We start from the raw sequence: 16191 nt of genomic DNA on the forward strand, positions 1-16191 counted from the left end.
TACAGGGATATCTGGTACAGTTCACTTGTCAAAGGCCTGTGGGTGGGAATGGCACCCCTGCAAGATTGTTCTGAATCAACTAGTTTAATACCTTCACAATGATACTATGCTCCTTGAATATAAATTAGAATAGAGTACAGTGTTAAAACAGAGCCATTCTTTACCAATCCTTCAGTTCCACTAGTTAAAAGGCTGCTGTTGGAAACCCTACCATCTCTCTACATGGCCTCATTAGAACTGTATGATTGAGGCACCTCATACCCAAATACGCCAATCAAATAAATTTGTAACTGCCTTTCTCCCTGTAATATCAAGCTCCTTCATTGAACTTCCATTGGGATACTTAAAGAAACATTTATAAGAACTACCTAATTAACCAGTCAGCCACTTTACAGCAGCACGACTGTGAGGAACAAAGCTGCTGCTTTGCATTGGCCAGGTTCCAGCTCTCCAAGATTGGACTGGTGACTGACAATAGGCTCATTCCGTGTGGCCACGACAATGGAACAATTTTATCATATAGAATTCGAATTTGTTCAGCAGTTGCATCTTGAAAATTATTAAATGCTGTAGGATGTCCTACACATGCACCACTAATATAATTTCTTTAATTGGAAGGCTAAATGGCTTAAGTGATGCTCTATTCAATTATTTCAGGAATCCTGCCTTCCAGATGCAACCATATGTATACAACCGAGATTCACAGAGACCATTACTTTTGAACTGGGATTACAGTAAATAAATCGCAACTTGTGGACGAGGCATTGTTCTCAGTGTGCACAATAACTCACATCCATGCTTGTTCCATTCAAGACCCACCCTCCCAACCCATCGCCCATTTTGATACCACTCCTGTGGTATTTATTGGAATATCACTCCAGTTTAACTTCTTTAAAAATTAAAATCTCTCAGTTTACTCTTATCTAATTTTTTTCCAAGGTTTTACCTGGGAAAGGGAAATTAAAATATGTTGCATTTTATTAGGGTCTTTTACCAGGGTTTATTTACTTAGAAAGGGAGACATTTTTGATCATGAAGGTGCCCTTAGGGAACATTTTAAAGAAAAATATTCACATGCACAAAACACATGAAGCGACTAGCTGCTTTTCTGCAAATGATGACATTTGCAGCTACTCAGATCCACTCAACAGTACTGAAAATCTAGCCTATGAAGTGGTGCAGAGAAAGGACCTTCTGCTTGGACATGTGGTGGTGGGAGGTTCCTTTCAGTATATTTACCCTACATACATGTACAAGGCAAGTTAGTGTCCAGTATTAAGCAGGGGTTCTGCAGATACTTTCACAGTTCACTAGCCCAGACTGTCTTAAGAGAATAAAAGCAAAATACTGCGGATGCTGGAAATCTGAAACAAAAACAAGAAATGCTGGAATCACTCAGCAGGTCTGGCAGCATCTGTGGAAAGAGAAGCAGAGTTAACGTTTCGGGTCAGCGACCCTTCTTCGGAGTTCCGAAGAAGGGTCGCTGACCCGAAACGTTAACTCTGCTTCTCTTTCCACAGATGCTGCCAGACCTGCTGAGTGATTCCAGCATTTCTTGTTTTTGTCTTAAGAGAATATCTGACAACATGTTTCAAGATGCATCAATCCAGCCCAGGGTTTACATTTGAAGTCTCCTCTGTCTGCCTGACCTCCAAGTGCCTTGTTACAGTTACAGAAACACAGGGACTTAATATAGATGACAAACAGGAAGAAAACAGTCATGGAAACCAGCTTTTTAAGTTCAGCTTCACAAGGCTTGGGAGTGGGGGTGTATGCAGCTATCAACTGTGGCTTCTATTAAAATTCACAGGCACCATTTGACGGATATTCATAAGCATGCTCATTTTTAAAATCGATTTTGAAGTATTCTGTGTGAAGATAAAATCAAAAAAGGTGGGCGGATATTGAACCAAGGAACAAAGCTCAATTAATGAGAGTTCCTGTGGTTACTTTATTACATAGCAATTTCAGGATTTCTCTTTGCCAACTGAACTTGTTAAAGTTGCAGGGGTTGGGAGAGGGCAGGAGAATCCACAACACCAAAGAAAATAACCCACTCCCACACATAATCACATCTACAATTTGTTTGCTTCAGTGGTCACAACATCATCAAGTGAGGGAGATTACTGGCACTGGCTGTTCATCACTGCTTCGTGAATGGATTCTGCCACGTAGTCCATGTTGCCAGTGGTCAGACCGCACATGTTGATGCGGCCGCTGGCCATGAGATAGATGTGTTTCTTCTTAATCAGATAATCAACCTGAGAAGCTGCAAAACAAAACAGAAAAAATACAGAAAGGGTCAGCATCTGCTTATTAGGGAGTTTGCCATCGGCTCACTCCTTGCCGATTCTTAAATTGGACATTGCTAGCAAATAGTCTAATAGAGTTTCAGAAATTAGCCGTTAACTTGGAGATACATAACCTTCCTAATAATCTTTAAGAAAGTCAGTTAGAAAGAATCTCAAATTGACTTCAGTTTAAATTTTCACATGAAGAATTTTCAAGAATGCCAAGGGAATATTTCCCCTCCCATTCTTCACTCAGTTATATCCTTGAGTCAGGAGATTATGGGGTTATGGCCCACCCCATGACTTGAGCACAAACACATCATTGTGGCAATGCAGAAGGTGACATTTTTTGCAATAAATGTTAGACCGAGGCCGCGGGGCAATATTTGAGGGCAGTGGGGGAAGGTATGGAGTTTTCAGCACAGTACCTCTAAGTGGATAACGCTTTCCTCTGCTCCACCCACAAGTTTTAAGAGAACCTCTGAAAGGTACTCTATCACAAGTTGATTAAGTGGCTTACGGCCCAGGCTCCTCTGGAATTGGAAAAGCCCAGGAAATGTAGGTGGCTGAAGCCTGTCCTTCAAAGGAATGTCAAGGTGCAGGACAATGCCTGTAGACACGGAGACAGTTACATGGCAGAAAGCAGGTACTTCCCCAATTCAGGGGAATAACGAGGTCTTGTAGCATAGGATTGATCATTTCTACCAAGATAAAGTAGCTAGGACAGAATGCAAAAAAAAGACAGGATTGAGAGAATAAAATCTCAGTTTAGTAAAACCACTTGAGTGCCAGTTCTTCTGCTTAAAGTTACAGCTTTGGTTAAAACTGTTTCAATTGGTTGAGGGGATGTTGGGAAAGGGTTGAAGGGCAAAGATTATGAAGGTTGGGGGTGAAAGGTCAGGACCGCCAAAAATCGATTTTCGGCGGGGGGTGGGAATAAATATATTGTTTGTTCATGGGGGCACTGGAGGAGGGGCTTTGATGTTTAATTAACTGCTGTTATTGATATAAAAGGTGATGTGTCCTTTAAAATTTGAAATAATCCGTCAGGGCTTGAAGCCCTTTGAAATGGTGCCAGGCGTAGTTGCCGGGGGGGGGGGGGGGGGGAGGAAGAGCTATTCCGCCTCCTCCATTTAAATGAGCCTCCACATGAAGTAGCGCGGGGGCTCAGTGACAGTGCATCCACACCTGAAGACCACCGACAGCACAGCGTGCCACCACAAATTGCGGCATGCTCATAAAACAAAAGTGATGAGATTGTCCAAACATTAATAGATGCTGGAGATTCAATTTCATTTGGGTTTAAGACCTCTGAAAATTCCTTGGAGAATGAGATAACACACACACACACACCACTAGATGGGGGCTTACACTTCAACGACTTACCAAGACGTCTGGTGTGATTATAGAATGCTCCAGCCCAGTGTGTTGTTGCACATTTATTTTCAATACTGGTACTGGCATGTTTTTCAAATATTTATTCATTTTAAAAAGAGGCCTAGTGAACGGAGAACTTTTGCTTTGAAACTTGCATTACTGAGGGATGTAATTAAATACTGCTGCAAGTTTACAAAAAGCACTTAGTTTCAAAAGGTGAAATCTTGTTAGAAAAGGTTCTCTCAATGATGCAAAAATTCTCAGTGGGATTGTCAGTCCAGCACCCTTTTTTATTCTAGACATTTCAGAGATTCATGAGTACTTTCACTATCTATGCAAGTTTTGGTAATGAGTTCAGGATCATGAATAAAAAAAATCATCTTTAAAATTTCCTTTGGCTGTTGGATCTATCCAGTAGCTCCACATGATCTTTCTCATGCCTTCAAAAAACAGCAGAGCACATCACATCTCGCTTCAGAATATCATGGAAATTTATTGAACAGGTGAACAAGCAAATAAACAGATATTTCCCATAGATATACTAAATGAGACACTGCAAATAAAAATCATAAATGCTCACAATTTCTATGTTAAATAATTTATGTAGTTATTCTTTTTTCTTAACCATACAAATGTGGGAGCTAAATGGCCTGATCCATTTCTCAAACTTTTTCACCGGCTCATTGATTTTATAAAAGTCTTAAGTACTTAACGAGAAGCATCAGCTAAATTCTAAAGTAATCACTGACTATAGATATAACTGTAGAAATCACAGTGTTGTTTGGAATGCTTTCTCTTGTTATCCAGTCTTGGAGACAACTGAAATAAATATTTGCAAAGTCTATATCTGGTTTGGCTGGTAACATGACTTTTAAATGCAGCTGTTTTTTAAAACTCCATTGGCATTATAACTGAATTAAAGGGATCACTACAAAGCTCAAACTAGACAAACATACTTGAGATTTTGTTAGAGTATAATAAATTAGACCAAACTTGATCACTGTCCGAATACAATTTCATGTCAGCCTTTCTCAGTGGGTGCACTCTGACCTCAGAGTTAGAAGGTCAAGCTCCACTGTTGGACTGGAGCACATAATATAGGCTGACACGTCAGTGAATACTGAGAGTGCACTCCCAAACTCAGTGTGCCTGTTCAAGTGTAACTCAAAATGCTATGGGTGCTATTCAAAGAGCGGGGGAATTTCTGCCCAGTATTTATTCCTCAATCGCTTATGTCCTTGATGTTTATGGGACCATGAATTGGCCACTATATTTGCGTAAGTAATAACAGTAGCTACACTTAAAATATAATTCATTGGTTGTGGAGATTGAGATTCAAAAGGTGCTATAGTTGGTGCAAATTTTTCCTACTTCAAGATGTCTCAATAGTTTATCTTTAAAGACAATAATTAAATATTCTCTGTCGCCTAAATCAGTCAGCAAGCACATTGGGTAAAATTGCCTTCTGCCTTATTGACCAAGGAGAGCACAGGTTTCAGCCCTGGTTGGTTAACCTCAAGATCCCCAGGCACAAGAGAAATGATTAAAAGGAATCAAAGGGGTTTCTCAGTAGCCCACACTGAATTTCATACCGTAAAATATGTGTGTGTACAAGAATATAGAGTAAACTCAGGACAGTTCCACAATATTACACATTTCTGGAGTGGGAAAACTCAGAAATAAAGTAAAAACTACTACACAGAGAAGTGTAGTCGGAATATACATCTGCTTTAGAGAATCCTGGAGTCTGTTTCTCAGGTATGCGGTAAGGATGAGGTCAACTGTTTAGTACAAAAATTCCATTGAGTAAGAAGTTGCTAACAACATTATATAAAAAAAGCATTTAACAAGAATGCAAGAGAGGCAGAAAGAGAAAAGAGAGCAAGAATGTAAGGAAGTATAGGTATAGTGAATGAGAGGAAAAATGAAAGAGCGAGAAACAAATAAGATGGCGGGGAGAGAGTGTCAATGAATGAGGGCCTGAGTGAGAATGAAACAGCGAAAGTGACAAAGTGGCAACCGCAAGGCTTTCCTTTCCTGATTATACTCCAGGTGACACACACTGCATATTGCATACAAATATTTGACTGAGACAGTTAAGGGCCCAGCTTTGAAACCCTCAGTCAAAATGCCTCACCACCTAGTGTTACAGGTGACCAATGGCCACTTGCTCAATGTAATGGAGGACGGCTGCGTTGGGGAACCGCAAGGCAATAGCTAAAGGCACCGGTTGGTTACTAGAAAACAGGTGGAACATGATTCAGAAAAGGTTAGTTTAACAAAAAAATCCTGGAATTCTGACATTCCACCCGTGTGAAGCAGTAGCCCTGATCACCGCAGTATCTGCTCATCAGAGGCAAGGCCACTGGCTTTCCATCACTAAGAAAAGCAATCATATGATCAGACACCCGCACCGCACCCTGACACTCCCCCACCCCTCCCAAAAAATGGAATAAAAATGGACTGCGTCTTATTGAGGTGTCACAAAGCTGTAGCCCCAGCCATCAGTCTTGGGAAGAGGGGCAGAGCACAGGAAGAGAGGGACACAAAAACATTAAAACCTGACGTCGTCTCGAGAAGGAGAGCATGGGAAAGAGAGAAAGAGACACGCACACACACACGCACAGTCAGCCCATGGCAACCCCATAGTAAGCAATGAAACTGCTAAAAGCAGCCTCCTGGAGGCCTCAATTACAAAAAGAAGAGAGGGTCTCCCGTGTCCTGTTTGAACAGATCTAACAGGTTTATTTTCGGGTTGCCAACAGTTGTATGAATGCTGTGCGTTGGGGAACAGGCACTGGCTCATCACCCACCCAGATATTAAAACAGCTCCATTCTCAGAGGTTCTCTTCCACAAAGCAGATGAGGGTCCTTGATTGGATTCTTTAACACGACTCTCAGATATCTGGGGTCTTTTCTAAATAGAAAGAGCCACCGCCTGGCAGCTGTCAAAAGACCCTGGTGGTATGTTATGTGTACATCTAATTGACTCCTTCAGGGCACCAAAACAGACGCTCTCAACAAACTCTCAAATTGCACAAGATCCTTTGCTAAGCCAAACAGTCTGCTTCCCATTAATATAAGTATGATGCAGTTTTTTCTCTTGGTTGTTTTTTCAAATATAAAGTTCTCAAGTCCTTTGTGAATTTGCAACTATCCAAAACACAACACAGGCAGTACAGCTGGATGGCATTACTGCTTTAAGTATTGTATGGTATAAAAAGACTTGCTAGACAAAGGGATGGCGCTCAATTAGTACAGTTGTTTTGTATTAAAAGGTCTGAAAGAGCGAAACCAAACTTAACAGGGACTATAGGAAACCCAATGTAGCTATGAATGATGTGTCCTCCACTGAATCCACCAACACCTCAGACTCACGACAGCTTTCAGTGAGAACACTTGGATTATCTTCTAAGTACTTTTTATTTAAAAAAAACTAAGGCAGAAAGCTTCCTAAGACATGATATATCATGATACTATAAAGGATGATTAATGGCTGCAGGCAGGTGAGATGGTGGAGGCAATACGTAAACTTAGAAGAAAACCTATATGGTCCCCAGAACATCTTCAGGAAGTCTCAAAGCATATCAAGTGCAATAAGTTACTTCTGAACTCTAGTCACTAACACAGCCAAATGTAGTAGCCAATTCATGCACAGTGAGATTCTGCAACCAGAAAATTAGATGAATGACACAATCAGTTTTTGGTGCTGTTAATTGAGGGAGGAATGTTGGCCAAGATACCAAGGGAACTCACTGCTCTGCCATGAATAGCGTCACAAGATTTGCAACCACCTCCTGAACCAGAAGGAAAAGGCTGAGAGGGATCCAATTTAATGTCTCAACTAAAAAGAAAATTCTCTACATAGCAGTGGGACATGAACAATTAACAGTCACTTGACAAAAATGAAGACAGGAAGGTTCAACTGGGAAATGAGAGCAAACCAATCTGTATCCAAGAACAGAACGTCAATGTTTAAGATACAACTGTTCAATGGGGAATGTTTGGAAAAGCATGCCTGGTTTTCATTCAGAGTAAATTCACCAATCCGGCAATTCTAATCAGCTCAATGGGAGGATTAGTTAGGAGCGGGGGGAAAATATTATAATAATGCAATCTCCAATGAGTGCGCATCTCCCAACTGGATTGGTATACCTACTGTTACGACCAGGTGAGAAAGGGGTCTAGAGTTCCCTCTCAGCCTTCACCTGGTCTTACCGTAACAAGGTTTAATTTTAAACACACCGTTTTTTTTTTTAGCTCCCCCTCAGTGAATCCTTTTTCACTAACTTCCAATTATAAGGCAAAGAAACTAGCCAAACAGCTTTTCTTCAGTTCAAAGAAAAAAGGTTGAAATTTATTAAACTTAAACTCGAATTGGGTTAAAGCCTACGGATACGCAATGTGCCCACGCTACCATACATTTGCAATACACACATGCAGATAGAGACAGAAAAGAGCGGAAGAAATAAAGTGGAAAAGTTTGAGTCTATATCTGAAGATGGTTTTGGTTACCGTTCTTCGAGCTCGCTGTAAAGTCTTTGATTGTAGGTAAGTCCTGCTTTTTGTTGGGGCCCGGTATTCTTCTTAAACTTTGTTCAATGTAAGAGACTTTTCTCTCGAAGTTCTTGTGTCCTCAGTGGGTCCAGAGGCTTGTGAGAAAGAGATGGGAGCAGACAGGAGAGATCCAGGAGCAAAGTCTTTTTTTTGTTCAAACTCTGTGGCTAGTTCAAAAAGAACCCCAGACCAGCCAGTTAGGCATGTGACCAGCTGTTTAACCAGACCTGGCTTTCGTGGATAGTATCACCTTAGCAGTCGCTGGAATGCTCTTCCTTACACCTTCAATGTCGGTGATCAAAATCCATTGTGGACTGAATGTGTCAGGGAATGGTCCTTTTGTCTCCACAAGCAGTGTGTTAGTATGTGAATAGTTTTTCCAGCCACAGCTGATCTGTTTAACACGTCAGTTCCTCGCTCCAGCAACAGTTTAAAATCAATATTCATATGACAAAATTAATATTAATATGTTCCGAAGAAGGGTCACTGACCCGAAACGTTAACTCTGCTTCTCTTTCCACAGATGCTGCCAGAACTGCTGAGTGGTTCCAGTATTTCTTGTTTTTATTTCAGATTTCCAGCATCTGCAGTATTTCACTTTTATTTATATTAATATGCCTCACTCTTGGCAGGTGGGGGCCGGAATGACACGATCCAAGTATTCTGGGCGAGGGCTGAGCATTCAGTCTGAAAGCTTACGCATGTTTTTTAAAAAAAAGTCTGCTTATATTCTTTCCCACTGCCGCAAAGCAGAGAAACTTTTAAATGGCATCACCCGCCAGCAGTTTGCTGGAGACAAGTGGCATCAGAGCTTGTGCACAGTGCTGCTGTCAAGCCAGTAAGTGAAATTCTCGAGTGCCGATAGAAATTGCACACCAGCCCTGGATGCCAATTTTGCCGCTTTAAAGTAGAACTATAGAAGTGTTACAGCACAGAAGGAGGCCATTCAGCCCATCGGGTCTGCGCCAGCTGAAATAAATTAGCTGCCCATTCTAATCCCACCTTCCAGCACCTGGTCCACAGCCTTGCAAGTTACAGCACTTCAGGTGCAGGTGCCTTTTAAGTGAGTTGAGTGTTTCTGCCTTCACCACCGATCCGGGCAGTGAGCTCCAGACATGCACCATCCTCTGGGTGAAAAAGTTTTTCCTCATGTCCCCTCCAATCCTTCGACCAATCACCTTAATTCTGTGCCCCCTGGTAATTGACCTCTCCGCTAAGGGAAACAGGTCCTTCCTGTCTACTCTATCTAGGCCCCTCAATTAAGTCACCCCTCAGCCACCTCTGTTCTAAGGAAAACAACCCTAGTCTATCCAATCTTTCCTCATAGCTGCAACTTTCAATCCCTGGCAACATCTTGTAAATCTCCTCTGTACTCTCTCCACAGCAATTATGTCCTTCCAGTAATCTGGTAACCAGAACTGTATGCAATACTCCAGTTGTTGCCTAAACAGCGTTTTTCAGTTCCATCATTACATCCCTGCTTTTGTATTCTATACCTCAGCCAATAAAGTAAAGCATTCCATATGCCTTCTTCACCACTTTATCTCCTTGTCCTGCCACCTTCAGGGGCCTATGGACATGCACGCCAAGGTCTCTCAGTTCCTCTACCCCTCTCAATATCCTCCCGTTTATTGTGTATTCCCTTGCTTTGCTTTGTTTGCCCTCCACAAATGCATTACCTCACACTTCTCCAGATTGAACTCCATTTGTCACTTTTCCGCCCACTCAGCCAAACCATTGCTATCATTCTGGAGTCTACAGCTATCCTCTTCACTATCAACTACACGGCCAATTTTTGTGTCATCTGCAAATTTCCCAATCATGCCTCCCACATTTAGTCTAAATCACTAATATATACCATAAACTAGCAAAGGACCCAACACTGAGCCCTATGGAGCGCCATTGGAAACCACTTTCCATTCGCAAAAACATCTGCTGACCATTACCCTTTTTTTCCTGTCAGTGAGCCGATTTTGGATCCAACTTGCCACATTCCCCTGTATGCCATGGGCTTTTATTTTTCTGACCAGTCTGTCACGTGGGACCTTGTCAAAAGCCTTACTAAAATTCATGTAGACAACATCCACTGCTCGACCCTCATCAATCCTCCTTGTTACTTACTCAAAAAATTCAATTAAGTTGGTAGGCAACTATCTTCCCTTAACAAATCCACGCTGACTATCCCTGATTAATCAGTGCCTTTCTAAGTGTCAGTTTATTCTATGTCGCAGAATTGATTTAAATAATTTGATCAGACCACAGAGGCGTTCAGACTGACCAGCCTATAATTATTTGGCCTATCCCTTGCACCCTTTTTAAACAATGGTATAACGTTCACAGACCTCCAATCCTCTGGTACCTCGCCTGTATCTAGTGAAGATTTGAAAATGCTTCTCTGACCATCTGCTATTTCCTCCCTAGCTTCCTTTAACAGCCTGGGATACAATCCATCCAGCCCTGGCAATTTATTCACTTTCAAAGATGTCAGACACTCTAGTACTTGCTCTCTCATTATGCTTATCGTATCTAATATTTCACACTCCTCTAACTATAATGTCTGCATCATCCCTCTCCTTTCTGAAGGCAGAGACAACGTACTTATCAAGAACCCTGCCGACATCTTCTGCATTCACGCATGTTACCATGTAGATCTCTGACAGGCCCTATCCTTTCCTTAAGTTATCTTCTTGCTCTTAATGTATTGATAACATATCTTTGGGTTTTCCTTGATTTTACCTGCCACTATGTTTTCATGTCCTCTCTTTGCTTTCCTAATTTCCTTTTTTAATTCACCCCTGCACTTTCTATACTCCTCTAGGCTTTCTAAAGTATTAGGTTTTTTTGTGACTCTAATAAGCTTTCTTTTTCTGCTTTATCTTACCCTGCATGCTTCTAACCAGGGGGCTCTAGATTTGGCAGTCCCACCCTTCTTCTTTGTGGGGATGTCTCTACACTGTGCCTGTAGAATCTCGCTTTTGAATGCCTCACACTGGTTTGCCACTTATTTTCCTTCAAGTAGCTGTATCCAGTCCACTTTTGCCAGATTATCTCTCAGCTTCATAAAATTTGCCTTCCCCAATTTAGAACTTTTACTCATGTTCTATCTTTGTCCTTTTCCATAACAATGTTAAACCTAACTGTATTATGGTCACTCTCTCCAAAATGGTCACCCACTGCTACTTCATCCACTTGCCCAGCTTCATTTCCCAAGACTAAATATAGAATTGCGCTTCCTCCTTTTGGGCTTGTTAGGCTAAAAAAGTTCTCTTGAATTCAGTAGCGTAGTGGTAATGTCACTGGACTGGTAATCCAGAGGCCCAGGCTAGTGCTCTGGGAAGACGGGTACGAATCCCACCGTGGCAGATGGTGAAATTTGAATTCAATTAATAAATCTGGAATTAAAAAACTAGTCTAATGGTGACCATGAAACCATTGTCGGTTGTTGTAAAAATCCATCTGGTTCACTAATGTCCTTTCGAGAAGGAAATCTGCCGTCCTTACCTGGTCTGGCCTACATGTGACTCCAGACCCACAGCCATGCGGTTGACTCTTAAATGCCCTCTGAAATGGCTTCGCAAGCCACTCAGTTCAAGGGCAATTAGGGATGGGCAAGAAATGCTGGATAAGCCAGCAATGCAAACATCCCACAAACAAATAAAAAAAAGTTCAAGAATTTTGTGCCCTCTGGGACCTCCATACAGTTTGTATCCCAATTGATATTTCTTTTCTTCTTTTGGGCCTCCTTATCTCGAGAGACAATGGATACGCGCCTGGAGGTGGTCAGTGATTATGGAGTGACCTCTCCATGGCGCATGCCTGGGCAAATTTATGGAGGTTGAGAGTTGCCCAGTCGTCAAAACCCCCCTCTCGGCCTTAGTGTAATTGAAATACCCTACTATTGTTTTCGCACTCAGAATTTGCCTATGCATTTGTTCTTCTATCTCCCTCTCACTATTTGGGGGTATATAGTACACTCCTAGTAGTGTGGCTGCCCCTTTTTTTTTTTATTTCTGAGCTCAATCCATATGGCCTCATTTGATGATTTATTTAGCATATCATCCCTCCTCACAACAGCAATTGATTCTTTAACCAATAAAGCTACACCCCCTCCTTTTTTATCCCGCTCTCTATATCCTGCCTGAAAACTCTATATCCAGGGATGTTGAGCTGCCATTTTTGCCCCTCTTTAAGCCAAGTTTCCGTTATAGCAATGATATCATGCTGCCATGTGTCTATCTGCCCTTAGCTTATCGGCTTTATTTGCTATACTCCTTGCATTTGAATAAATACTTTTTAACACTGCCAAATTCCTGTGCTGTACACTTTTTAACCTTTGCTTCTTCTGTCTTTCAGAGTCACTCACTAATTTTCTGCCTTCCATTCCCTGTTCTGAATTTGTCCTATCTGAAACTGCCCTCAGGTTCCTATCCCCCTGCCAATCTAGTTTAAACCATCCCCAACAGCAACTGCAAGGATACTCATCCTGGTCCTGTTCAGGTGTTGACTGCCCGGCTTGTACAGGTGCCACCTTCTCCAGAAATCTGAAGCTCTCCTTCCTGCACCATCTCTCCAGCTACACATTCATCCGGTGTATTCTCCTATTTCTATACTCACTGGTAAGTGGCCTTGGGAGTAATCCAGAAATTACTACCTTTGAGGTCCTGCTTGCTAATCTCTTTCCTAATTCCATAAACTCAGCCTGCAGGACCTCATCCCTTTTTCTACCTATATCGTTGGTACCAATGTGGACCATGACCTGAGGCTGTGCACCTTCACCCTCCAGAATGCTCTGCCACTTGGTGATATCCACGACCCTTGCACCGGGGAGGCAACATACCATCTTGGAATCACATCTGAGACCACAGAAATGCCTGTCTGTTCCTCTATAGAATCCCTACCACTACTGCTGTCAGAATACATTTGTCTTTTCGCTTCCCTCCCTACACAGCTGAGCCACCCATGGTGCTCTGGTCATGATTCTCACTGCACTCTCCAGAGGAACTCTCTCTCCCATCGGTACTCAGAACTGAATACTGGTTAGAAAGTGGGGACTCCTGCACTACCTGCCTTGTCCTTCTTGTCTGTCTGGCAGCCACCCAATCCCTCTCTGCTTGCGCTCTCTTAAGCTGCGGGGTGACCACCTCCTGAAATGTGCTATCCACATCTCTCTCATCCTCGCGAATGCACCTCAGTGACACCAACTGCTCCTCGAGTTCCAAGGTTCGGCGCTCGTGTTTTTGCATTTGCACTTTCTGCACATGCAGTTTTCCAGGACGTGGGTAGGGTCCTGGAGTCCCCACATGGCACAGGATGTGCATTTGACGGGTGTGAGCAGCCCTGCCATGCCTCAAAATTATTTATTTACTGCACTAAAATTGGAAGTTAAATAAACACCATAAAATTATTATAAATAGAACAAATGAGTAACCACCTACCGACTACTGGTATTTTAGCTTCTACTTAGTAGATAGACATAAACATCAGAGAAAAAGAAAAAATCAGCTTTGCTAGAGCTCAGAAACCAGCTTAAGCTAGTTACCTAATTAACTAGCTGCAGCTACTCAGAGAGCTTGCACACCCCTGTTTAAAGCTGTAAGAAAGTGAATAAAGTTGGAAACCAGGATTACTTGTTCCCAAACAAGTTTAACATAAAATCATGGAGGCTTTATTTTTGCAAGGCCAATTTAAAGTCAGGCTCTTCTAACAGTTTTTCTGTTAAATACTTTCCTACCCAATGCAACACAACATCACCCATGGAAACTGTGCTGTGAATTTGAATCCACAGACTTATTAGAGGATGCCAACAGATTATGGGAACACATTCAGCACCTCTGCTACCGTGAGTCTTTGATTTAAACTCAAGAATTCCAAACATTGGGACCTCTAAAGAGCTGTCTGCAAGAGTTCATCCTCTGCACCAGTGCCACTCACAAATTCTCTGAATATGTAGGAGCCCAAACCAATGTACAGCAGTTGGACAGATATTGAATATCCACACTTGGTTCACAAGTGGCAGGAAATGACCATCTCCAACAACAAAAGCCCAGCTATCCCCCTGGCCCCTTGACCTTCAATGGCACCACCACTGGCAAGTCTCACCATGACCTGCTGGGGGTGACTTTAAATTGGCCTTTCAAAAATAAAGCCTCCATGATTTTGTGTTCCATTTAAAGGGAAACTTGGTTTCGGAACAAGTAGTCCTGGTTTCCAACTTCATTCTTGTGTTGCTTTAAAAGTTGCAAGATTGGCATCCAGAGCTGGTGTGCAATTCCCATCAAGACTCTTGCGAAGAACATCACCTTCTGACTTGACAGCACCAATATGCATAAGCTCTGATGCTGCATGTCTCCACAAACTGCTGGCGAGTGACGCCAATTAAAATTTCTCTGCTTTGCAGCAGTGGGAAAGAATATAAAGCGACTGATCATCATTGAACTGGACAAGCCATATCAAGTTTGGCTGCAAGAACAGACAAAGTTTGGAAAATCTGGGAAAGGTGGCTCACCTCATCTCTCAAAGTCTCTCCACCATCTACTAGGCTTAAGTTAGGAGTAGGATGAAGTACTAGTAAGTAGCCAGGATGAGTGCAACAGCAACAGCATTCAAGCAGCTCAACACCATTGAGTACAGAACACTTCACTTGATTGATGCCTCCATTGGGACTCTATATCCAAATCTTCCACCACTGGTGTACTATGGCTGAAGTTTTTACACTATCTACAGAATGCACTGCAGCAACTCACCAAATGTACTCTGACAGCACCTCAAACTTTACTGTCAAGATGAACAAGAGCAGCAATACTACTGGAACACTATCAACTACAAGTTCCCTTCAATGTCACTTACCATCCCGACGGGCAAATTACAATTCTTGTCACAATCCTGGAATTCCCTACCCAATACCATTGAGAAGCCGCAATCACCATAAGGACTGCAGAAGTTCAAGGGAGAGGACCACCACCACTTTTTCAAGGCAACTAAATGCAGTCTCGTCAGCCTCACCCAAATCCTGAGGACTAAAACAAAAAGTGCTCCTGAAAAAAAAATGGACTGGTGGGATGTTCAGGAATTCATCTCAAACACATGGTGTCAACCACTGGCCAATCAGCATGAAAAACTGTGCAGACTACCTGTTCAGGGAACAGGTAGAATTGCAGAACATGATCTATTATCACTGGCGTGGGACTGCTGCGTGAGTGGTGGGTAAGACAGAAAACACCAGCCACAACAGCACTTAAGCTCTGCTATCTACAGTAGTGTCCAAACCACTACACAGAACATTACATAGATATACTGGCTTTTTGAGCGAGTGGAAAGAAGAGGGAATATTCGTTCTCCATAGTACTATCTGTTGATAGCAGATGCGCAGATGTCCATACCATCTACGCTGCTTCTTCCTCCAGGTTAAATAAGAATGAATAGTAAGGCTCTTTGACAAAGTTTTTAAAAAAAAACATTCTCCACGCCCAATGCCCCAGTGCTCAATATGCCGACACACTCAACACTACACCGCGATGACAGGAGTCAGGACACTTGCTCTTCTCTCTCCCAAAGACATTATGCTGCCTTCAAAAAGTGATTAGTCCATCACATTTTAACAACTGACAAACACTAGTCACTATACTTCCTTTGGGTGGATGATGTAAGTCACAAGAAGAGGTCAAACAGCAACACAAAAATGCCTACATTTTTTGATGCAAGTGGGAGGGTAGGATATCTCTGCTGTGACTGGACTTCCACCAGCCTTGACCTCCGGAAAATTTCGAATAAACAGACCATGAAACATGATTCAGGTGGATTTCCCAGTCTCTGCTGCTGAGTCTTGCCAGAACTATGGCAGAAGTCAGAAGGCCACAGAGACCTGGTAGTGCTAGCGACTTCAGAGCTGTTGGTACAAACAAAATTTACTTTCTTTTGGGCCCATGAGTGGCAATCCTCGGAAGCCATATCACAGAGCCTTGCCGCT

At 42.4% G+C, this 16191-nt stretch overlaps 1 protein-coding gene across 2 annotated transcripts in view; it reads right to left on the bottom strand.

The window, feature by feature from the left end:
• Positions 1 to 1508: 1508 nt before the first annotated feature.
• got1 (glutamic-oxaloacetic transaminase 1, soluble) overlaps positions 1509 to 16191 on the bottom strand; it is a 94651-nt gene continuing 79968 nt past the window's right edge. For both annotated transcript variants that reach the window (XM_068053089.1, XM_068053088.1), the window contains exon 9: positions 1509 to 2269. In XM_068053089.1, the coding sequence (XP_067909190.1) occupies positions 2124 to 2269 (146 nt within the window). In that variant the 3' untranslated portion in view covers positions 1509 to 2123. The remainder of the gene's footprint in view (positions 2270 to 16191) is intronic.

The sequence above is a fragment of the Heterodontus francisci genome, chromosome 20, assembly GCF_036365525.1.
Source record: "Heterodontus francisci isolate sHetFra1 chromosome 20, sHetFra1.hap1, whole genome shotgun sequence".
Lineage (NCBI taxonomy): Eukaryota > Metazoa > Chordata > Chondrichthyes > Heterodontiformes > Heterodontidae > Heterodontus > Heterodontus francisci.